General features: G+C 41.2%; 1 protein-coding gene across 1 annotated transcript in view; it reads left to right on the top strand.

The window, feature by feature from the left end:
* Positions 1-24,653, top strand: part of PLXNC1 (plexin C1) — a 71,738-nt gene that overhangs the window by 30,095 nt on the left and 16,990 nt on the right. The window contains exons 7-19 of the mRNA XM_010008065.1: positions 3,484-3,623; positions 4,682-4,861; positions 6,112-6,199; positions 6,750-6,764; positions 7,114-7,320; positions 7,433-7,624; positions 11,163-11,262; positions 12,286-12,387; positions 12,772-12,875; positions 17,120-17,161; positions 17,646-17,770; positions 18,317-18,515; positions 19,876-20,026. Of these exons, the coding sequence (XP_010006367.1) occupies positions 3,484-3,623; positions 4,682-4,861; positions 6,112-6,199; positions 6,750-6,764; positions 7,114-7,320; positions 7,433-7,624; positions 11,163-11,262; positions 12,286-12,387; positions 12,772-12,875; positions 17,120-17,161; positions 17,646-17,770; positions 18,317-18,515; positions 19,876-20,026 (1,645 nt within the window). The remainder of the gene's footprint in view (positions 1-3,483; positions 3,624-4,681; positions 4,862-6,111; positions 6,200-6,749; positions 6,765-7,113; positions 7,321-7,432; positions 7,625-11,162; positions 11,263-12,285; positions 12,388-12,771; positions 12,876-17,119; positions 17,162-17,645; positions 17,771-18,316; positions 18,516-19,875; positions 20,027-24,653) is intronic.

The following is a 24,653-nucleotide window of genomic DNA, read 5'->3' on the forward strand; positions in this document are numbered from 1 at the left end:
TGCTTATGACGCGCAGGTGTTAGGAAAGAAATGAGTAGTGAAGAGAAATTTGACTGATGAGTAAGTACATAGAGATTTGCTGCCTACACTTTTGGTTTCTGCTTTTCTGAGTGATAGCATGGTTGGTATAAATTGGTATAAATAGGTGTTCTTATGTCTAAATGTTTGGTTAGAACTACCCAAACTTTTACTGTGAGGACAGGAATTATCTCTTAAATTCAGCTGTTTGAATGAGGTTTCTTAAAGAAAACAAACAAAAAAAAAAAACACAAGAAAAAACCAACACATTGTTTTTTACAGAGATGGGTGAGATTGTAATATTTGTGCTTCTGAGCATTAATATTCTGGTTTTGGTCTGCGTATAAAGCATTATGGCTGGTGAAAGAACAGAGGAAATTCTTCTTTGCTCTGCTTCCAAGTGCATTAATTTTACATTGGTAAATACTTGGAATTGCCTGGGAGATGGCTTTCTTCCACACGCCTTATCTTGAAAAGACAGTGATGGACAAGGCAGTGAAAGCACCAGAGGCAGTCCAAAGGCAGATGTTTATTTAAAAGTGATTGATCCATTCAGAGGGCTTGAAATTGCATTTGAAATCCTGCTCTCCTTTGACTGCTGGTGTTTTAAGGAGAACCTGCTGGAGAGCTGAGAAGGAGGATTTGTGTTTTCTCACAATGCCAGCCTAGCATTTAGATTAATACACCTTTTTTTCGGTGGCAAATCCAGCTCTCCTTCTGACTGCAGTTGCTGGTTTCCATGCATACACCTTCCCCTTCCCTGTGCCAGAGCAGCAGCTGGAGTGGTTGTGTGAGTGGGCTTGTCTGGGGAACTGATTTGGCTGGAAATAACCATTTCTTTCATCTGATTCTTTTTCATCTGGGCCAGTTCCCTGATCTAGTTCTTCGCATGGCCTCGGGCTGTGCCAGAGCTGGGAAGAGCTCCCTGGGAGCTGGGATGACCTCCCCAGGGTGGCAGAGGCTGCTGCTTAACTTGGGCTGCTGCCAGATGTCTGGCTGAGACATGCTGCCATGCTTGCCACACCTCTGAGGATGTGGCTGCCACTGTTTACACAGCCCGAGGAAGCGTTAGGCTGTCCAGGGGATGGGGGACTGCAGCTCAGAAATGTGGCGCTCCTATTGAAGTTGACAGGGCTGTGCTGATTTACATTACCTGAGGACCTGGCCCATGATTCCTGTATGTCTCACTCTGTGTTTATGCCGCTTTCATCACATGCCTCACAACTAGTGATTTTTATAAATATCCAACTGCCTCTCTGCTGTCTCCTTTCCCTCTTGCTGCCGGGCATCTCCTACCCTGCCGCAGAGTGGTGGGAAGGTCAGCAGCTCTCTGGTGCTGGGGAAACGAGCCCCACAAACCCCCAGCAAGGACATTCAGTCCCTCCCACAGTCGGTGAGGAAATTCACACTTTCTTCTGCTGCCGAGGAAAGTGTCATGGACCACAGCAGTCCCACAGGAAAGCAGGATTTCAGGTAGCCGTGGCCAGCCTGCCTCGGGGCTGTGAGAAACCGCGCTGACACAGGACGTGGCGAGGGAGCCTCTGTTGTGAAGCCACGGGGAAGGCATGATTTCAGGGGAGGCTGAAACTTCCAGAGTAAACCATTCTTAGCCTCCATTTCTTCCTGGTGTAAGAGAAGAAACGGGGAAGCTAAGCTCATGTGTGGCACCTGGCAGAGAGACTGGTGCAAGGAGTATCTCTGCGCAGGGGGGTGCCTGGCAACTCACTGCCCTGGTGCAGCTCTGGGGGATCTCTGTGTGTTTGTCTGATGCTGTGTTAATCCTGTGCTTCAGGGATCCTGTCTGGCTACCAGTGAGAGACCCAGAGCAGCATTCTACTCCTTTCTGTAGTATTTGGCTTCTGAATTAGTGTGAGGATGTTGACTGTCTTTGGAGTGCTGGAAGTTGGGCAAAAGCAGAGGGATGGGATGTGAGTGGAGAAAAACACTGGTGCTATGCTGGTTTTAATCTCTCAGATTTCTGCTTTGGTTGTCCTGCTGGCATACTAAGGGTTAAACTGATCCCCAGGTCAGGGTGAGAGTGAATTTTCCCCCTCAGGCTGTTTGTCAGGGGGTACCTTTACCCTCCTCCATTATGCATACCAGAGGTCATTTAGGAGGCCCTTTTACAGGCCCTCTGGCCCCAGCCTTTGCACTCTCTTGCCCTTTCCTAAGGCAGAAGTTGTGGCTTTCAATCAGTTGTGACAGGTCACACATTTGCTCCAGAGCACTACAGCATTCAGGGGGCCATGGTAGCATGTGGGGACAAGGTGATAGGGACCTTTCTGAAATAAGCAAATGCTGTGCTTGCAGTGGATGGCAGTGTGACCCCAGGGGCCCCCTCAGGTTACCAGCCTGAAGGCTGGGTACATGATGGGATGAATGGAGAGACAAACCCCGTGGGAAGGACCTTCCTAGAGATTTTGCACCAATGCCCTTTCTCATGGTTGGGAAGGTTGAACTGCTCAGTGGATATGTCCACAGGTGAACAACAGAAATCAGGATAATCACAGTACTCCAAAAAGTCACTTTCAACTCCTTTTATAGGCAGCCTAAAAGAAAAATGGAAATAATTTGCCTGAGAAGATCCCAAACAGTTTGTGGCTTCACATGCTTATTTTCCTATGTTTTAAAAAATGTTTTCAGTTTGTTGTCTGAAAGATAGACGGAGAGGAAACAGTCTGTGTGATTATAAAACTGAAGAAGCAGCAAAACTGATTAAACATGAGGTGCTGTCAAATGCATCAAGTGAATACACTAGGGAAAAAAATTGCTATTCTTGCTTGGTAGTGTTAGCAAGTCAGAATAAGTAAGTATAAGGATACACAAAAGCACAATTTAAAAATTAGCTACATTTCTGTGAGATGGTGAGAGCATCAGAGCAAATGAGAATTATTCTTAAATGCTTGGAAATAGATCTGTGAACTTCTTAGCATCAAAATAGGATACCAAAAAATCCTCACAGTTTAGCTCTGTATCTGACTTCGAAAGTACTTTCTAGTAAAGCTAATTCTGGGGCTCTTTCTCAACTTTTCATTCTAGGATTTGACCCTGCTTCCCCTTTTCACGTCACGAGAGATGCCTTCATTTGTTTCTCTGATCTCTTGTAGTGACAGCGCCGTGGGTTTTGTCTTGTGTTATTGCTTAGCTCTTCAAGGGTCACACAGTATAATTCCAAGCTGGGGTTTTATGATACTTGTTTTCCAGTATGTCAGACTGATTCCTTTGGGCAAATTTATTATGAGATTACTTAAAATATTGAATAAGTAGGTAAAAATAGCTAACTTGTAAAGAAGTTGTAATTGGCAGTACTTCCAAGGATCAAGGTTAAAAGATTTGAAATGAGTAAGTGAAATGTATCCCAGTGCCATAAAACCCTCATTCCTGAATAGTGGTTGGTTTTGCAGCTGTTTTTTAACTGCCTAGCCTTTTTATAACTAGAATTTGTTTTGCTCTGTTTTCTAATAGCATATCAGCATTCATTCCATTCAACCTTTGTGGATTTCTACATTAGGCAAAAGTGATATAACAGTCAAAGGAGAAAACTTTACGCAAGCATCAGGCATAAAACTGATACTGACTGGAATCACTGGCTGTAAACCAGACGTGTGAGTTAAGCTCTGAAAAATAATGCGCTTTACTTTGCATAGTGAAAGTTAATGCCCCTTTTGCCCTAGCAATAGAGTTGTGTGAACAGGGACTTCTCAGCAGGGGTGAGGTGGGGAGGGAAGGATGCTCTGTGCTGCTTTAGTTATACTTCCACTTTAAATTCCCAAATGATGGAAATTAATTTCGTATTTGGATACAATAGAAGAGATGGGTGGTTAGGAAGCTCTCAGCAGTAGTTAGGACAGTACACAAGAAGATAGGCCATAGGGAAGCAGGTGTTTTGTTTGACTCTCCTCTGCCTCAAAATATCCCCCACAAATTCTAGGATTCTGCTTGTGAAAGCACAGACACCATGCCAGGGAAGGGAATCTCTCTCACAACAGCATGTACTTTTCTCTGTTGATGATTGCACAGTGCAACCCCCTAGATAATTAGGCTGTCTTATTCTGAATCAGTCATTTTCAGGTGCAGCTGCAACACTGCCTGTGATTACCAAACCCATTTTACACAGCTAGCACTTGAAAATGTATTCATATGGTACAGTTCAATTTTTAGTTCAACCATTAATTTCTTGGGGACCTCAGGAAACAAAATATGAAAAGGATGGAGAGAGGGAAAGGAGGGAAATAGAGGAAGTAGAGACAGAGGAAGAAGAGAAAGGGAGAAAGGAGGGGGCCAGAGAGAGAGAAAGAAGAAAGAAAAGGAGTCAGAAGATTCTCATTCTTGACTAGCTAATGTGTTGATAGCACAGTGAAGTACACAGTTTACACAGCAAAATCACACATTGCTTTACATAGCCTCATCCCAAGGCCAAAAGACCAATATTTCTATAGTCTTCTGTGATTATTGTGACAGGTAGCAACTTCATTCAAAAGATGCCCTACTTCTTCTTTTCAGCTCCCTGCTCTCTCTTTGCACTGCCATCTGGCAGCTCAGAGAGAGATTCTTTTCTCTTCTCTTGTCTTTCGCTTTGGGTTATAGGCTTTGTTTAGTAACACCAATGAGTAGCATAGTGGCACCTGTGTTTCAGCATCTGACTCTCTTCTTTCTCTTCCAGCATTCAAGTTAGAAATGTGATAAACGATACACAAATGACATTTGCTCTCCCACCAACACGTAAAGAGGCCAAAAGTATATGTATACAGGCTAATGGGAAAAAATGTTCACCACTTATGACCCTGCGTTATGTTTCACCTCCATCATGCTTTGGAATCACACCAAATACCTCCTGGATCAGGTAAATTTGTCTGTCTATGCTTTTAATGTGTTTATTAGGTGTAGTCCCACTGAGCCTTCTTCCTTGGCCAGACTGCAGCTGATACAAGCTTGGATGACTGCTGCAACATGTTGTAGAAGATGAATTTATGCCGGTGAACTGATTTAACATTTAACACAAAGATAGGGTCATGAAAGCTGCAAGATGGGTCGTGTGTTCTGCAGGTTTCTGTAAACTCTTTCCTGCCCACCTCAGGTCTCCTTTGTAGAAGTCAAAAGTAGTCTCTTCCTACTAAACTAAATCCAAAACATGGGTAGCACACATGAATTCAAACTCTAGTTACCGTTGATTTCTTGATACTCAATATACCCTCCACCTCTGAAAAATAAAGCATGATAAAGCATGAGTGACTTGCTTTAGGACTGGGTTTCCTAAAGCCAAAAGATCCCTTTTCAGGCTTCTGCTGTGTTCTACAGGAAACTCACAGCTCCAGTGGAAGACTTACAGGGTGTTTTTCAGATATTCTCAGGCACAGCTTTCCACCTGTCTCTCTGCCTGCACAGTTTCTCCCCACGGTCACATTCTTAATCTGCTATCTTGGTGTCAGGCGCTGGCAAGTGTGGATTTGAGGTAATACCTTGGGCTGGCAGCTGCAGCAGCTGAGCAGCTAGGACACATACCATCATCTCCAGGTGAGGGGCAGCTCAGGCAGCTGGAAATTAATAATACCTCAAACCACTCCAGCTGTGTTCAGCAGAGATTGTGAGCCAGAGCCCTCAGACACAAGTGCCATTGTGTGTGCTGAGACAGATGGTCTGAACACTGCCGAGAATGTTTCCTGTGAGGAGCCTGGCACCATTGGTTTGTCCTGAAGAAGGCAAGAATTTAAGCATAGGCAGTGCTGCTCTGTCTGGGGCAGCAAAATATCATGATGCTCTTTCTTCAAAACAGAATATTAAATCACAGGCTAGTTCTGTGGCTGCATGAATAGGAAACAAGGTAGAGAGTCTTTGAAAAGAAGGATGCATGTGTATGCTATCTAGTTACTTGGTTTTGTGGTTGCAAAAGCATTTACCATTCCATTATGAGGAAAGAATGGAAGTATGCTGTATAGCTCAAATTATCTTGTCCTGCAGTTTGACTCTATTATATTGGCTGCTACCGAAACAAAATGCACATTCACAGCTGAAGCCTTAGTGAAGAATTTATCTATGGGAAGACAGATAATAACCTCCTTTCCCCCCTTCCTTTTTTTTTTTTTTTTTTTACAGTGGTGGTCGCAGAATTACTACAATTGGTAGAAATTTTAACGTGGTGGACAGTGTGATTATTTCAGATGACCAGAGATCAAACCTTACTGTAAGTCTTAACCTCCTTTACAATACCAAATAGAGGTCTCTTAAGGGATTAGGTTTTATTCCTATGGTTTCAGGAGGATCTCGGTATTTTTCAAACATTTGCAGGCATCCTACTGAAATAAAAATGACCACTTGTAGGATTACAGTTGCACGTAGTCTGAGTATAGGATAATGGATACACGTAAACTATTCTTCTGCATAATTCAGTGAGCCTTTTTTCTATGCTGTAGAATCTTGCTCCAAGTAAATCCTTTTTGAGTCTCCCCAGCCTCCATATATGGGTCCGTTGGAGAAGGGCCTGGTGTACTTCTCTGTGACTTTTATGTTGAGAACCCAAATGGTGCCACTGCCTCATCAAGGAGCAGGAGACTGGAGATAATTTTGGGATTAAACCCTTCCTCTGAGGCTGTGAGGAGGTGGGCACCCAGTTTTCTTCTGGGCTTGCGGCACAGACTAGAAAACAGCATCACCTCCTCATGGCGTAACCGGTGGGGTGGCTGGAGCAACTCTCCTTTATCAGGAGTTAAGCTGGGGAGAGCCAGTGCCCAGAGGTGCTGGAGAGCTGCGTCTGCTCTTCTCTTGCCACCTGCGTTGAAGGGAAGGAAGGAGAAATCACTGTCACTATTCCTGTCTCGCTTCAGGAAATAGCTGCCTTAGCAGTGTGCAATCAGCCTTAAAGCAGCACGCAGGGTGTATGATAAAAGTGCTTGAAGGTAGAGACAGGCTCAGCACAGAAACTTTCCCAGGTGCTCTGGGAAAAGCAGAGAAGAGGTGCTCTGGTGGCAGAGAAGAGGCTTTAGCAGGTATCTGTGTGAAGTCAGGAAAACGTTAAAATTATTTTGAGTGCCTCTGTTTGTAATTGTACCCACTGTTGAGTATTTAATGACTGTTGCAGCTTTGCTATTGCATTTCTAGGTCTCTAGGTATCCTGGAAATGAATCTGAGTATCATTACTTAACGCCAAGCCTAAGCCATGCAACGGAGGGCAAAGTTGTTGATATGATGTTAAAAGTGGAAACTACCTTTATACCATGTGTCAAATTACACTATCACCCTGACCCAGTCTTCATTAACTACCAGCTACACACTGAGCTGGATCCTGATCTGGAATTAAAAATATATGTAAGTTTGAAAGCAATAAACTATAATTCCTTATTTAAAATAGTCATTGGGGATAATTTTATTTCTTACTGTGTTTAGTGAATGTTACTGATTTTCAATTTTTTCTCTCCAGAAAGAAAACGACAACTTGAATATTTCCAAAACTGAGGTAGAGGTTTATCTCTCATACATGAATGGTGCACAGACAAAAAAGATATGGTTCACTGTCCAAAACATTACCAAAAAACCAGATCGTAGCACTATACTGTGCAAATACAAAAGGGAAGGAACAGACAAGATTGACTTTTCCACAGTAAAAGTTTTTGTAAGTAGACTTCCCTTCTGTTGCAATTTAACAGTGCTTGAATGTTTATGCAAGTATAGTAGAAAGTAGCATTAATGCTCTGGTTATGAATGCTCCTTATAGGGGGAGGAACTGGATGCATTTTTTGTTCTCCTTGTGCTTGGTAGTCCTTGGTTATCTTCCCCACATCTAAGCATGCCTGCCTAGCTTAGGTACCACTAACAGTATGGGCTTCATTTACTGTCTGGTTACTGCTGTAGTGTCAGAGGGAGGCTTTGCAGCCCAAGCTGAGCTCACTGCTGCTGAGCTCCTGGAGAGCAGTATCTTGTCAGACCTCTGGCTGCAGCACAGACATCACTGATAAAGCATCACTGGCTTCAGGAGAGCTCCTCATCTTAGATCTGCTGCTGGAGTGTGGCCATAAGGAAAGCATTGTGTCCTCATATTCACTTTTTCCCTGCTGAAGTAGATAAGGATCTTGAACATTGCATGAGGATCACTACTGAGACAGAGTAAAAGGCATTTCTGGATAAAGAAGGGGATGAATTTCAATATGCACCAAAACACAATGGAGGAGACCAAAAAGCTATGAACACATGGCACAAATCCTGGCTGAAATATAAGAATATTATCACGCATGCCGAAGCTAAGTGGAGGCTTAAGATATTTGCTCCATGAATAAGATGAAGATGTGAATTTTTTAAAATGCAGTCATCACCATTTATGAGGGAGAAAAATGATGCCAGACCCTTATTGCAGTGTACAGTAGTATAAAGCTGAAATAACTCTATTGACTTCAAGGCATATGGTTCGTAGTAAAGATTAACGAAGCTATTCTCAATTTCATATCACTCTTAACTGATCCTCCATCTGTGGATCCTGCCGTCTAAGCCAGTTATGGCATGGAAAAGCCTTGCTGAGATTGGTATTGCATTTAAATATTAACATTGCCTTGCAATATCACATGCTCATCCTGCAAGCTTCATAGGAGTAACTGTCAGAGAAAGGTCACCACTTCACTAAGGCAAATCAAATCCAATAGTTATAATGTTACATTTCACTTCTGCTGCCTTGAAAATTGTTTTTTTCCAAAATCAAGGAAAAAGTAAAAGTAGAAAAACATCATGTGTTTTCTACCTTATAAATAAATCATCATAGAAGAGACAAGGCCACTCTGAAGAGAGGATAAGCTGAGTATAGAATATAGGTAAGGCCCAAGAATAAGTGTTATCTCGCGCCTTAGTTTTCAGGCAGAAAGAGAGTGTTTAGTGTGGGGTCAAAGACAGGATGATCAGTCTGAATGGAAGTGTCAAAGAAGAAAATGCCATTCTTGTGACAGAAGCAAGATTCAGATAGAACAAGGGCCTCAAGACAGCTGGAACAGGATCATTCCCATCACAGCACTGAGAAAGAACTGTCACATGATATTGAAGGCTTGGTAGGAAAGATTTTAAATAAAATGGTAGAGTCAGTAGAGCACTGTATACCTGGAGAACAGCAAATATAAAACCAGTATTTAAAACAAAAAAACCCCAAACAACAAACCCCAAAAAAACCTAACAAACAAAACCCACAAAAAACCCCAAAACTTATGGAGGTGGAGGCTTGCTGATTTAATCCTAGGTCTATGTAAAGCCTTACAAACTATTTTGGATGAGGGACTTATGAAAGACCTGGAGGTAAATAGAAAATGGAATAATTGTCATCTTATTTTGAATAGAAGCAGATTATTCTAGATATTTTTATTTGGTGAGATGAGTGATTTCCTCAACAACAAAAAAAGCTGCATGTCACATGTGCCTGGAAGGTATTCAGTAAACTATTTAACACAGTGATTATGAAGAGGCTAGGGATTAGAAAAACTTGGTGCTGTGTATGGGGAGCTGACTGGGCAATGTGGAATTTCATACAGGTAGTATTTAATATCACTAGTGACTTGAGCACAAAAATAAGGCATGTACTAATAGCATTTGCTGATGACATAAAGCTTGGAGGTATTACCAGTCCAGAGGAGGTTTTACAATGTCATGCAGAAAGAATGAAATCAGTTTAGGAATAGGAATCGGATTCATTCAGGTATACCTTATATAGTCTGTAATTCATAAGCAAGATAAATAAAATATAAGGAAAGAAATTGAGCCAATGAGTAGGAAGGTTATGGTGAAGATTAAAGATAATCTAAGTATGAACAGAAAATAAAATGAATGTATTGCCTCGGTTGGATGTGTAACAGGAATTTCTGCCTTAGGAATGCTTTGGTTGGACATGACAAGTTGAGAAAGTCAGATGTATTAGACACAGGATGATTAATGTATTTAACCAACAATGCATTTTAGCCTTAGAAAAGGAAAATGGGATCCTGAGAAGGCTCAGATGGGAAGTAGTTTGTATAGGAACTATGAAAGCACATAGACAACTGAGGACAAATCACATTTGATGGAGGAAATAGGTTTGCTTTGTCTTCTCTACTTTGGGGCCCCGAAAACATGAAAGCTGTGTCCTTCCAGCCCTGTGGGGTTTTCTCTGCTTGCTTGTGCCTGTGTAGCTGTGATGTGACTATCTAGTTAGTAGTGTCCAGCTGCCCTGGCTTCTCGCCTCCTGTCAGAAGTCAGTGATTGGAATCACCAGATCTGCTTACCCTACTGTAACCCAAAATACATTCAACCCATCTCTCCTTTTCAATTATCTCAGACTCATTTCTATCCCTGGCACTTACTGGTATTCTTTTTTTTGTGTTGAAGTGTATTTTTGCTTCTAGTCTGTTTATAGTCTTAGCTACCCTTTATTTATGTGCTTTCACAGTCCTCTTTGAGGATCCTCCTTTGTGGAATTTCATCTGCCATAATTATCAGTGGTAAACAGCTCAGTCTGGCATTATGCAGACTTCAGCACTTTCCTGTATTCCTAAGAATAATGCCTGTCATGCTCTTGACAATCCCAGTAGCTGTTGGGGGATGTTGTGTGTGTATTTTATGTTGTATTTGTTCTGAAGTGGACCTTCAGGAATGCCCTACATCCTACATAAAGAGGTTGAAACTTCAGCAAAGAAACAGGGAAGAGAGCTGTGGGCCAGGTCTCTATCAAAAGCTTTACTTCCTTCTTTGTTAGCATGAGTCTTATCATACCTTTTTGCTCAGCAGAGCAACAATGTGAGTACAAAGGAATGTTCTTAAGTACCACCACGTACCTTCCTCCCTTCAAAGTTTCGGAATGTTTAGCAGTTGTTCTGGAGTGCGTGAGCCATTTGGCCAGCTGGAGGTCAGATCTTGCCATTCGAGGGCTCTAGTTTGCAGTGAGAGCAATGGCAAAATGTGGTGCTGCCTGAGGACCTCCACATTTTACTCTTGGCACTGCTCTGTTATCCAGCTTAAACATCAAATATAGTAAAAGTTAAGTTTATGTTACTGCACGTTTTCCCGAATTGCTACTGTCTTCCCAATAATCTGCAGAACCTGGGTCCTTCATGTGCCTCAAATACTTTTAAAAAATACATTAAAAGTAGTTTTAAGCACTGATATAGTACCTATTCCCTGTTAACACAGCTGTTGTTTTTCTTCAGGTCAAATTAGGAAATTTTGAGCATGAAGTCAAACCAACATCATCCCACATATATTTATATGTTCTTATTTTGCTGCCTATTGTAGTGGGTGTCATTATAGGTAAGTACAATAATGTGTTTACAGTTTTTTATTTGCTGAGGGATATAATCACGACGCAGAAACACATAATCATACACATGTACGTGTTTGTGACTTTCACAAACAGTCTGGTAGCTTTCTTCTGTTCCCAGTAAGAGTGGGCAAAGTTAACCCTTGTCTGGTGGTAAAGCCCATCTTCTCAGACTACAGCATGTTACAAGACAGTAGTTCTTGCTGTTCTGCTGGCATTACTCACCACCGTTTAATGAGGCCAAGCCATAGGACTGACATCCTTGTGTCACAACTTGAGCCCTTCCAGCTGTCAAAGCTGGGCTCCCCACCTGTCCCTGGGGCAGATGTTCCCTTACAAACTGCTTATTCTCAGTGTTTGTGGTGTTTCTGCTTAGTTTCATCTGAATTGTTCATTAATTTGTAGGTCATAGAAAAATTGAAGGGGGTATATTGTTATCCCACCTCTTCTAGTCACTTCTTTTCTCTGAATGTTTTGACCTGATTATGTATTTGATAATTTCCCATTTATTGTAATAAGTTTAGAGGTTTTTACTTTGGTTTGGTTTCTTTTTAAAGGTTCGTTACCTTTACAGGAACCGTATCTCATACCTTTACTCTCTCAAAACAAGTTTTAGAAAAGTTAACAACTTGGAAGTGGATTTCCTGTTCAAAACAACTGCCTTTCCTGTTTAATGAGTGCTACTTAAAGTAGGTTGCTAGTAGTAGAAGTGATTGTTAGGTTCTGGGTCCCACTGTGCAGGTTGTACATAGCAGGAGGTGCTTTCAAATAAAGTTGGATTGACAACTCTAAGACCTTGTTTAAAGAAATGTTTTTCATGAAACATTGGGGTTTGATCCAGATAACTAGGGCTCGTGGATACTAGCACACTGACAACAGTAGAAACACAAATGCCCCTGGAGAGTGCAATTTTAATCTTTCTGTTTTCTAAAAATAATATTAAAATATGTCTTTTATAGAGGTTGTCTGTTCTGTAGTTTCTGTGCTTAGCATCTTTTTTTCTTTCTTTTCAGTGGCATTCATAGTTACTAGATACAAATCCAAAGAGTTAACTCGTAAACAGAGTCAGCAACTTGAACTGCTGGAATATGAGATTCGGAGAGAAATACGTGAGGGTAGGTCTAAAGAGTTTTATAAAGCTTAAGTACAGCATAATTTCTGAACTGAAACTGTCAAGAAGCTCACATTGTATAAACATTTACATTTTCTAGCTGCTAGAATATTTTTGTGTTGTATCAGAGTTCCTCTTTAATGTTGGTGTGCACTGCAGTAGCAGATAACACTGAGCTAATAGGATTGTACATAATATTTCCTTCAACAAAAGTGGGGGAAAAATGGATTGGTACTTTTCCCCTCATAAAAGCTTCAGCTAGCAAGACAGCTCCTCTTCCCTCAAAGCTGTTTTTCAAGGAACATCCATTGGGGCCATTATAATTGTGAAGATGACTTTGTGTCAACTGAACTAACTCTCTGGGTGGGGAGGGGGGGTGATTTTTCAGGATTTGCTGAACTGCAGATGGATGAATTAGACGTGGTGGATAGTTTTGGAACTGTTCCCTTCCTTGACTACAAACACTTTGCTCTTAGAACTTTCTTTCCAGAGGTAAATATTTATAAGTCTTTCAGTTGACAGCTCTGCCTAATAATGAAAAAGCTGGGAAGGTTGGGATCAAATAACTGAAGTAAATAATACACAGTAATTGCACATTGTTTTCACAAGAAACTTTTCTTGAATCAAAAATTACCAAAGAACATGTAAGGCTGTAAATCTCTGTATTTAACCAAGCCTAAATGCTGTAGATAAAGCACTGTTGTTGAATTTTCAAGGGTTGTGTGTGTATGCATTTCTTTTTCACCCAGCCTCACTTAATCGCTTGCCTTTCAGACCATCCTAACAAAGCTATAATTTATCCATTGCTTTTCTTGTTCTCATGCTTTCACTTCCCATGCTATAGCTAATTAAAGTAACAGTCAGGCTAGCTAACATGCTAGCTAACATCATGACACTTCCTAATTAGACTTGTGGGATGAAGAAATGGCTCTAAGGTCGTGCTGACTTTCTACTCCAAGCTGCTGACAGAAATGGTAAGACCTTGATTCAAAGGAGTGTAGGTCAAATGCTTAAAAAATAGAGAAGTGCTGTCCAGTTTAGAAATTAAAGTTTTCATTGTTCTTTCAAGCAGTTTGTGCCAGTGTGTTGGAGGACTGAAGAGGCCTTCTCTTGAATGTTTTACTTCTCTTGCTATTTTTTTGCATGTGTGGGGCACATCACAATGCTGGTAGTTGCATTTGCCACAGCTTTCAAAATTGTATCATGATGTTAACCAGTGATTACTGGTACTTACTAGTTGTCAGAAGCTGTGATCTCAGCTGGTGATATTTTGCCATGTAACTGACACCAATGAGTAGAAGACCCTTTGGTTAGTGCTGTGGTGCTTTAGGGTATAGCTGGTATGTATGCAAATTATCTACTAGTCTTCATGTGTTACTCATCACTACTGTGACCCAGTCCTCCAGTCTTATCTGCACACTGCTTCACTCTGTCACCATGTGTGATCCCACTAAAAGTTCATTGTGATGAAGTTAAACACGTGCCAGTGCAGATTCAGGGCCTGTTTTTGTGCAACACCAAATGCAAGATACTAAAGCAGAATGATATATAACAATTATATATGCATATTCTTTGGACCATGTCCAGAGGAGAGCCATGAAAATGATCAGAGGGCTGGAGCAATTATCTTAGGAAGACAGGCTGAGGGAGTTGGGATTGTTCAGCCTGGAGAGGAGAAGACTCTGGGGGGACCTTATAGTGGCCTTCCAGTGCCTGAAAGGAGCCTGTAAGAAGACTGGGGAAGACCTGTTCACAAGAGCATGTAATGATAGGACAAGAGGTAATGGTTTCAAGCTAGAGAGGGTACAGTTAGGTTGGACACTAGGAAAAAGTTACTTCATATGAGGGTGGTGGATCACTGGAGCAGGTTGCTGAGAGAGGTGTTGGGGGCCCCGTCCCTAGAGACATTGAAGGTCAGGCTTGATGAGGCTCTGCTTATTGTAAGGGAGTTGGACTAGATGACCTTTGTAGGTTCCTTCCAACCCAATACATTCTATGATTCTGTGATTCTATGATTTTTGCACACTTTTCGTCCAGTTCCCATACCAAAGGAAACTGGCAATATCTCTTCTGGCACTGCTGTCATGCCCTCAGTCTAATTTGTATGGGGTCACAACGAGGTTTGAAGAAAGTGAATCAAGGAAACCTTACTTTCTACATCTCTTCCCTTTCCATTTGTTTTGTTGCCAGGCATATTAGCATTAAAAGTAGTGTTTTTATTTTTAGGAATGTATCTTTCTCTAGTGATAGTCCTCTGTCAAAACAGTAGCAATCTGTAGAAGCTCTCTGGATGAAAGTTATTTGATTTGTGCAAATAAAAAGGAGAGAAAAAAAAGGCACGAAGCCTTCCACTCAGTTGCATGATGTGAGGTGAGAAAGGGAAGGGCTCCTCTTTTGCCTTGGCAAGTCTCATGCCACTGCACACCCTGGAAATGATTCCAATTAGATTTTGTCTCAGTTTGAATGCTGATACCACAAGGGTAAACTTGCCACTATTAGCTCTCTAACAGACATGTGGTGTCAGGCAAGTTATTTAATATATTGTGTACCAATTTTCCCTGCTAAGTACTTACTGTTTACATTGCAGGACTGTCCAAACATCCCTTGTGCAGTGTGGAAGTGGTAAGAGAGCAGTGTGCTTCTGAGAAAAATCTCAGATTAACAGAAAAGGTGATGGGGTAGTAGATTGCAGCCAAGTGTCAGAAAGCTTGACAGAAGGATCAAAATGACAGACCACCACTTCCCCCACTAACCTTGTGTGTTTGAATGATCTTCCAGTGTGTTCCGTGAGCTTAGCCTCATCTAATCTAAGCTGTTTAAACACGAACATCAAAGCTATTAGCTGAGCATCTTCTGTAGTCAGTGCAGAGACAGGCAGCTCAAGAAAATTACTCATCCCACTTCCCTGAGACATCTGTCTCAGGATGGGATGAGCTGCTTAAAGAGGGAGTCAGATACATAAAATTAAGAGTGATGGACCCCATCTTCATTTTCAGCTTCTCACTTCCTGCTGCTTCAATTTTCTGTATTTAATCTGTCTTGATAGCTTTTGTTCTGTACTTAATGCTTGTAGGTGTTAAATGGATATTACATCTATTTGTAAAATATTTGTATATTCAGCCTGATTTTTGCTTTACTTCTTAATTTTTGGTATTTTCTCTATTTTCCTTCAATTTCCCACATTATTTTATTTAATGCTACCACGCTTGTTTCCTGTTCACAAGCATTTTTAACCTTTAATATGGTTCTAGTTGTTTCACTCTGTGTGTGTGTTTTTTATTGGTAGGTGGTGTTAGGGGTGCTGCAAAAATGGAAATAGCCAGTGGAATAAGAGGAAGAAGAGTATTGCAGGGGTGAAGATAACAGGAGACATGAGGAAAGGAAGGGATGAAAAATCAGATATGTAGATGAAAACTTAGATGTGTATTTGCAGCCCAGAAAGCCAACCATGTCCTGGACTGCATCAAAAGAGGCTTGGTCAGAGGGTCAAGGGAGGTGATTCTCCCCCTCTACTCTGTTCTCTTGAGACCCCACCTGTAGTGCTGTGTCCAGTTCTGGGATCGCCAGTACAAGAAAGACATGGATCTGTTGGAGCAGGTCAAGAGGAGGGCCACAAAAATGCTCAGAGGGCTGGGACACCTCTCTGTGAAGAAAGCATGAGTGAGTTGGGGTTCTTTAGCCTGGAGAAGGCTCTGAGGAGACCTTATCGAAGCCTTTCGATATAAAGGAGGGTGATAAGAAAGATGGAGAGTGAGTTTTTACCAGGACCTGTAGTGACAGGACGAGACAATGATTTTAAACTGAAAGAGGATAGATTTAGATTGGTCATAAGGAAGAAATTCTTTACAAGGACAGAGCACTGGAACAGGCTGCCCAGAGAGGTTGTGGAGTCTCCTTCGCTGGAGACATTCAAAACCCGCCTGGACACGTTCCTGTGTGATGTGCTCTGGGTGATCCTGCTCCGGCAGGGGGGTTGGACTGGGTGATCTTTGAAGATCCCTTCCAACCCAAACCACTCTGTGATTCTATGATTTCTTAATGAAACTGAGGGCTGCCAGCATCACATATAAAGCAGATGACAGTAAATGTCAATTTGTCATTCAAGGGTGCTGCTTTGGGAACTTGCAGTGTTGTTGGAACCTTACAGACTATAAGAGTAATACAAGAGGCATTGAGAAGGTATTTGAGAACTGAGGGCTTCCTTTGTTGTGAGAGAGCTTTCACTAGGACTGAATGTGTGGTGGCACCTGTGCCTCCCTGGAGACTGACAGCATGGACCTCCTGGAGAGTTCATTAGTGATCATTCATAATGTGCCTTGAAATGAATGGAGGCAGATGAACTCAAGTGTCTATCATTGTCATCCAAGAAGGACACAGCCTGCAGCTCCCCTTGCACACTAGCACTTCTGCAGATGAGGGCAATAAACAGCTTTTCCTGAGCAGGATTAGCAGACTTTGTGCTAGTGCAGCTCAGCAGCACAGAGTAGCACACAGAGTAACACTGAAGTCAATGCCAGGTCATCTTTGACAGTTCACTTTTCAGTGAACCTTGGCAGCACCTTTGCAGAAGTTACCATGTAGATTTTGTGTATTGTGGCTGCATTAGAAGCCAGCATTTCCATTGCTTTATTTCAAGTTGTATGCCTTCAGGAACATGCTTGGCATGTTCGGCATAAATGTGTTAGAAACGTTTGGTATACATAAGAATGATAAATATCACCTGTCTTATATTTTAGTCAGGAGGCTTTGCATCCATCTTCAGTGAAGACATGCCACAGGTAAGTTGATGTAGTGTTATAATAAAGATGTTTTTCAAGAGTGATTGTGTCCCTTATCTCATTGTTCTCCTGAAACACATCAGATTGCATTTTCAATATGTTCCCTTTCCCCCATGAGGAGGGTTACATAGATTTATACAGAAAAAGAATTTTATATGGAAGATGCTGTCGCCCAATGTATTTAATGACTTGTTTAAAAAAGACAAACAGAATCTAGTCATGGGAAATGACAGGCAAACTTAACTATGGGCATTACTTTGTATATATGACAGAAAATGTATGCTCTACATGTGTGTACTCCATGTGACAAACAAATACAAATGCATCTTCAGTAAAATCCTGAGACCCATGAAGTAAATTAAAAATTCCCACTGATTTTAACAAGGCCAGGATCTTATCTCCTATGTTACTTACCATTTTTCTGAGCATTAAAAACCCGTCATGGCCAAACTACAGTTTGCTTATTTTTGTTTAACTATTCCAGAGCAGAGACCAAACGAGCAAGGATGAAAGCTTCAACATGTTGCATGCTTTAATTTGTAACAAGAACTTTCTTGTTACTCTCATTCACACCCTTGAAAAGCAGAAAAATTTCTCTGTGAAAGACAGGTATAGTATGCTTATGCTTATCATCTTCAAGACAAAGAATTAGCAGGGAAAAACAACATGGATTGTAGAACAAATGTAATTTCTACTTCCTGTAAAACAACCTTGCAAATACTCCAGAGCATTTTCCCATCTTCTCCATCTGCACACACTGAGGAAGAAAAAAATTGCCATTGAAACAAGCTGTTAAAGAGAAACTGGAATGTTTGCACATGTAAACAAAGAGGCAGAGGAGCAGGAAGACTCTTCCTGAAGTTCGATCAAAGGTTCTACAGTTTAGAAATGTTCTGGCACTGAAGCAGATGTTGTTCTGCAAAACTGAATCTAGAGACACAAATTCTGTGTTTAAGAAATAATCACAAGAGCAGATAGACTTGCATTTTTTTTATATTTTTGTAGCAATCATTGTACAGTATCTGCACCTAAGGAGGGAAAACTTAGGATGTGAACTGCAGTAAAGTGTGTTTCATTTATTAAAAATTACTGGAATGAGAAATTGCAACTATTATAGCATTCCTTTTTTTTCTTTTTTTTTTTTTTTTTTAACAGGTGCTTGTTTGCATCCTTCTTGACTATTGCACTACAAACTAAGCTAGTTTATCTAACCCATATTTTGGAAGTGTTGACAAAGGACTTGATGGAGCAGTCAAGCAATGTACAGCCTAAGCTTCTGCTTAGACGAACTGAATCGGTGGTAGAAAAATTGCTGACAAACTGGATGTCTGTCTGCCTTTCTGGATTTCTCCGGGTATGTGTTCATCTTTTCAGTATATAAGATACACAAATAGGTTTTTGAACGGATTTCTTCCATGGGAGTTGTTAGAGGGACCAGTTTAAAGCTTCCAGTCTAATATTTAACATTATCAGTGTGCATGTCTAGTTTAGGTGACCTACCTATGATCAGTGGGATGTAGGAAAGAGCACATCTGTAAGTGAGGATCGTGTCATTTATTTGGCTGAGATTTGTGTAATTTTGCAATTGTAGCATATCCTTTTCTCATGTCAGACATTATTTCATCTCCATGAGATGTCTTGTGATCACACTAAAAGGCTGACACACTCCTTAAAATGCAGCTGTGCCTTTCCATACAAGCTGTTGGAAAGCTTCCACATAATGGAGATTTAAGGAATACTGTCTTTCGGAAAACTGCAGTTCTTTCTAAGCTTTTTAACCTCCAAACAGCAGTGCAGGTTTCAAAAACTAAATGACTTAAAGTACGAACAAAATAAACTTTATTTTGTGTTCCTGTTTATTTTAGCCCACTTGGTAGCACTTTGTTCTTGGTTTCAGTGCCTGGCCATGCTTCCTGCCTCTCTTATCAGTGTGATAGGGTATCACTCATATCTGTCTTCCTCTTACCAGTAACACAGCAGCAGCAATGTGTGAGGCTCAGCAGCTCACACTGGTTTCTTGAAACCCCAGGAGAGAGCCAAGGAACTGTCAGAGATGTGTTCTCAATACACCAGTCATCTTCATAGAGCTGTGCTGGTGTGATGCCTCAGCCAAGCTCCAGGAATGGTGTCACACAGAAACAAAGATCCATCCTTCCTTTCTCAGGTGCTTTCCTGAAGCCTGGGGTCCAGGCAGGAGAGGGAAGCCCCAGTTTCATTTCTTCTTTTGCTGATCCACCAATATATGTCCCACCACATTGGTCCCAAGGCATTTTTTCAGGGACAGCAACGGGAGGCACCAGTTGCAAAGGAAACTGATTGTTAGCTTGTCTCACAAGGCTGAAATAGGAAGAAATAGCTGAAGTATGTGTGTGAACACATGCATGTCTCACCCCCCACCGCACTGCAGTGGAACTAGGAAGTGTCTGCCAGGTGGAGTAGGAGCAGCTTGTCTGTAGTGTGCTTGTGCACAGCGAGGGGCTGTGAGCTATCTTGCCACACACTCCAGCTGTCCCTTGCTATTTGCATGAAAAGCAAGGGATGGAGGTTAAACAAATAACTAGATACATCTACTCAGTTGGATTTTCTTTTCTAATTGCAAGATGATAAGTTACTTAAAAGGAAATAACTTAATTTGTTGATTCTTGGCTATTTATTTGTGCCTGTTTAATGATTACAAAACCTAACATGTTCCCTGTGTTTGTTTCATGTTCTAGGAGACAATTGGTGAACCTTTCTATTTGCTGGTGACAACCCTCAATCAGAGGATAAACAAAGGACCTGTTGATGCGATAACTTGCAAAGCTCTGTACACGCTTAATGAAGACTGGCTGCTGTGGCAAGTGTCTGAATTCAAAACAGTGGTATGTTTGCCAGTGTGTGTTCCCTCCAAACATGGCCAACCACAAGGTTTTCTCTTTTTATGGAAAGCTAAATTAAGGCTCTTAGACACTAATGTGATGGTTAAGCACCCAGATAATAAAATTGTTATTGCTGACAAAGTTTCAAACTGCAATAAAGTTTGACTAGCTGGTATTTCACCAATATACCTTTCCCAAACAGCACTTAATTCTTGCTTCACAGCATGCCTTAATCACTAAAAGTTAGGTTTAATGAAGTCTCAGGGTATTAAAATTCCTTTTAATTTTTAAGTGTACTGCAAAAATACAAACATATGCTTAGAATTTAAACCAAATTGCACTTTTACAATGAATGAAAGAATGGAATGCAGAGGTTTTCTTTTGCTGTTGTGTTTACTTGTGGCTAATCCTCAGGCAGCAATAATTTGCTGTGGGTTTCCATGTTACGAGCTTCAAATTAGTTCCAAATTAGCGAGGTTACAATGTGGTGGATTTTAATTACTTGCTTGTTTAAAAACAAGGTATCTGGGAAGCCTAGCTAAGTTTCTGAACTTTACTTCTCAAATTAACTATGAACTGTTTCCTATTTTACAGTTACACCCAGAATTCTTTGGGATTCTTTGGGATTCCTTTACTGATTGTCACTCTGACTTGAGGGGAGAAGGGACAGCAGGGATTATTGCATTTCAGACTGTGTAAAAATTGAGAGTTTTTGAGTAGGAGGTCTGCAAAAGGTTTTCTGAATAACCAGAGTATTTTTTTTTCCAGACTTTCCAAATTAGTTTGAATCTGAGAATCTTCATTTCCATAGCTTCCTTTCTTCTGAACTCCTGGCTTCCTATCAGAGTTACCAGACATATTCAGGAATATGGGAAGTGTGACTGAGTAGTGAATGGGCTTCAGAGCTCAGGAGCAGAAATGGCCAGGGCAGCAACTGCTTTGGCAGGGACACTTGAATTGCTGGTGGCTTTGGAGGAGAATTTAGTCATTTTCAGAGTCTATATCCTGAGCCTTGGGTAGGGCTGGAGCTTCCAGGTCTGCCCATCTTCCATTTTTTGTGGCAAGAACCTGGAGGTCCTAAGGTACCACATACTGGACCCCAGAAATTTTGTCTGGTCAGCAATCCATTGGACTTACCTCACTGGGTCAGAGAGGAAGCTCCCTGAAATGACAACCTTTCTGTTAAACATTTCTGAATTGTCACTTTCTGCTGAAAGCTTTTGGACTGACAATTATACAGTCAAGTCTTCTTACAGCTGTTTACAAAGCTGTTGTTGGAAGCTTCATGTAAAGGTACTTCAAAGCTAAGTTACCACAATGTGCATTTGGAAAGGAAGCTTGTGACTAAAAATTAAATGCATTATACTGTATCTTTGGTTTCCTTATTTGTGTTCTGCATTCTGGCAGGCATTTGGAATCCAGGGTGAGTTTAAATGTATTTCTATAGTTAGCCATAGGATATAAAACCCAGTAGTTAGGCAGAACAACAATTTTCAAGCACGCTCAATATGCCTGTTACTAGTAGACTGCACAGGAACATCTGATCCTGTGAAATTGATTGACTTTTTCTATTTATAGCACAAATTCAAACTGAGAGCACTTTGAGGGGATAGCTGACTGTGAAACTGCTGAACACAGCCTTAAATACTTCTCCTAGTGGTACCTCTCTGCATGCAGTTGCTGATAGGGTCCTGTGGGCAGCCTGCAGTGAAGAGCAGAGAGGAGAAGTGGTCTGAAGGACTGGCTATCAGCGGGAAGGCTGGCTGTGGATGGGGGAGGAAGTGAGAAAGCAGATAGTCTTTCTTGAACATTACTCACTGCCTTTGTACTTGGTATTGCTGCTTTTGAATTGGAGATAATGATACTGTTACAGGGCTAATTAGGCAGCTTTCTCCACTGAGGTCCATCAGTTTATTTGACTTAGTTTAGAGGTGGTTGAATGTTCCCTTTAAAACCATCAGAAAAGGAAAGGATACTGTAGTTAAATTTCAGAGATGGAGCCCAAGGGCTCTGGCTGGGCAGGGAAACAGTTTTGTTTGGTCTTTTGTCTAAAACCTATGCTGGAAACTAAACTGTGCTGTGAAGGAGATGTAGGTGAAACAGTGAGGCTTTCTGGGCTGTGGAACAGGCCAGCTCTGCACATTTTCTCTTCACAAACAGCATTGAATGGCATGCTGAAGTGGAAGGACTCTGCTTTTCTTCTCTCTCAAACACCGTTTCTCATGCACTGCGGTGACATGCAGGACCTGTGAGCATGAAGTCAGGAAGCCAAGTATTTTCTTCTTGCTTTGGAAGAAAATTTCTGCCTAAAGGATTGGAGGTTTTGTTATCTAAATGGAGTAAATCTAGAGCTGAGTTTTCAAGTGCATTTGCAATTTTGCTCAATGCAGTTACAATCTGAGTCTTTCAGTATTTTGTTGGTATTTTATTTTGCCCCTTTCCACAGCCCCAGAATGACAGTACATTAAAAGCTACCCATCCAGAGCAAAGTATAAAAACACAGCCGAGAGGAGGGTTATTGATACTAGAGCACATCTGTAGACACTCAGTCTCCAGATTTTTAAGGTTATGTAGGCACTTGAAGATGCAGGGATGCATCTGGTAGGGAGTTCAACTCAAATCAGTGTCAAGGCACAAGGGTGTAGGCACTCTATATGCATATCTCTCTCCTTTCAAGATTGGGTCTTCAGTTCCAAACTAATAAAAGCAGGATACAGGCAGGCTCCTAAAAGTCAAGGGAGCTCCACAGGTCTTCTCCTAAGCACACCACCATGCAGATAAACTCTTGGGGCAGGAGAAAGAAGAAGCACTGGGCATAAAGAAAGAAGGAAGGATAAGGAGATATTTTCTGAAATTCAGGCCATTTGTAACAAGAAAAAATGAGAACTAAGAAACATGTTGGTTTTGAACTGTATTAGAGTTGTCTCTTGGCTGGGCCCCATGCCTTTTTGAAAGAGGCCATGGACCTTGAGACCAGCCAGCCCCCTTCCTGCTGGAAAGTATCAGATATTGAACAGAGATGGGCTGCTGAAGTAAATACTCACACAGAGGAGTTGAAGGAAAGATGATTCTAAAAGCATAGGTCCAGTATGAGGTGAGGAGCTGTGTTGTTTCACTCTGTGCTTGTACTGGAGTTCTGAGACATTAAACTGCTTTGAAAGAGACTGGGATCTCACAGGCAGACAAGCAGCTGCATCCCTTGTTGGATAATTTGCCCAGTGATTGGTGAGGAAGAGGCAGGGTGCACAGCTAAGGGTTAGAATTTCACTGAACTGTTTCATTTTAAATAGGAAAGCAACACTGCACAAGCCTGGTGTTGGGAGAAATTTTTCTGTGAACTTCTTCATGTAGTAGACTTGGTATTTGGGCATTTAAGAGCTACAAAGTTGTTCTGGGCTGTTGAATTCTTGTGCTGAAATGTTTGCATATTTAGATGGGAAGAAATTATCTGATTCACCTGTTCAGCCAACAGCCTTTTACAGAAAGTGAAGCAAAGCCACAGAGTGGAAGGTTCTTTTAAAGTGTTCAACTGCTTTACAAGTTGAAAGAAGGGTGTTAAAAAGAAGTGGGAGGGCTGTTAGGGAGTAAAGCAGAGACAGAGAACCAGTTTCCTAATAAGACACCATGGCTGTGGTATTATTAGGTGCACTTTGTAAGAGTTAAGGAAGCTATTAAAATAAGCATGTGGCATATGGGGATTTTCTTCAGCAGCAAAGGACACAACAGCCCTTGCCAGGAAGTGAGCAGTGCAGATGTTGGCTACAGGGGAGTCTCCTAAATTAGGTACAGGTGGAGTACCATGCTGAAACATTGAGAGTAAACCCTTGCTTGCGCAGTGCTCATCTAGCGTCAATATAACTCCTGTAACATTTTTCTATGCCAGTTTGTTAGCTGTTCTCTAACTTTTTAATGGGTAACTGTTCTGGCTGCTACAGAAGGATGACACCATCAACATGATTTTTTCTGTTTATTGTATTTCATAGTCTAGGATACAGGGAAGTAGGCTTAAGGCAATTTTCTTGTCCTGTACATCATGGCACTGTCTCCTTTACATGCTTCTCTAACATATACCAATCAAAAGTTTTTCTTGTTTTTTTTTCAGTCTGTCTGATAAATGGAAATAGACTTTGTTCAGATGCATAGCTGAATAGAGAAAAGGGTAATGAATAAGAACCCTTGAATATCCCAGATGGTTTTTCTTTACTTCTAAGAAAATATGCTATTATCTCGTTTCTTAATGAAAGCACATCTCATTCATTATCTGCTATGGCTATTTATATCTTTACTAAATAATTCATATTCAGGAAAACTACAAATCTGAAATACATTGTCTTCAAGTGTCATTATTACTGTCATTGCGTGAGCAAAAAGATGTTTTTTAAAATTTGTCCCTGTCTTTAGCTAGTTTCCAAGCTAGTTCCTATGCAATTAGTTGCAGATGCTTGCCTTGTTCTCCTTAAGTAGCCTATTACAATTCTTGCAACCTGTGTTAAGCCTTCACTGAAAAGCACCATGAATTTGTGTTGCTGTTAATTTTAGTGCTAATTTTAGTGCTAATTTTAGAGTTTAGTCTTAACTCTAGGTATTACTGGGTTGAACCACATGTCCTGTAATTTCCTCCTGAATCTTTCCCT

This window comes from Chaetura pelagica, unplaced genomic scaffold (genome assembly GCF_000747805.2).
Source record: "Chaetura pelagica isolate M959 unplaced genomic scaffold, ChaPel_1.0 scaffold50, whole genome shotgun sequence".
NCBI classification, from domain to species: Eukaryota; Metazoa; Chordata; class Aves; order Apodiformes; family Apodidae; genus Chaetura; species Chaetura pelagica.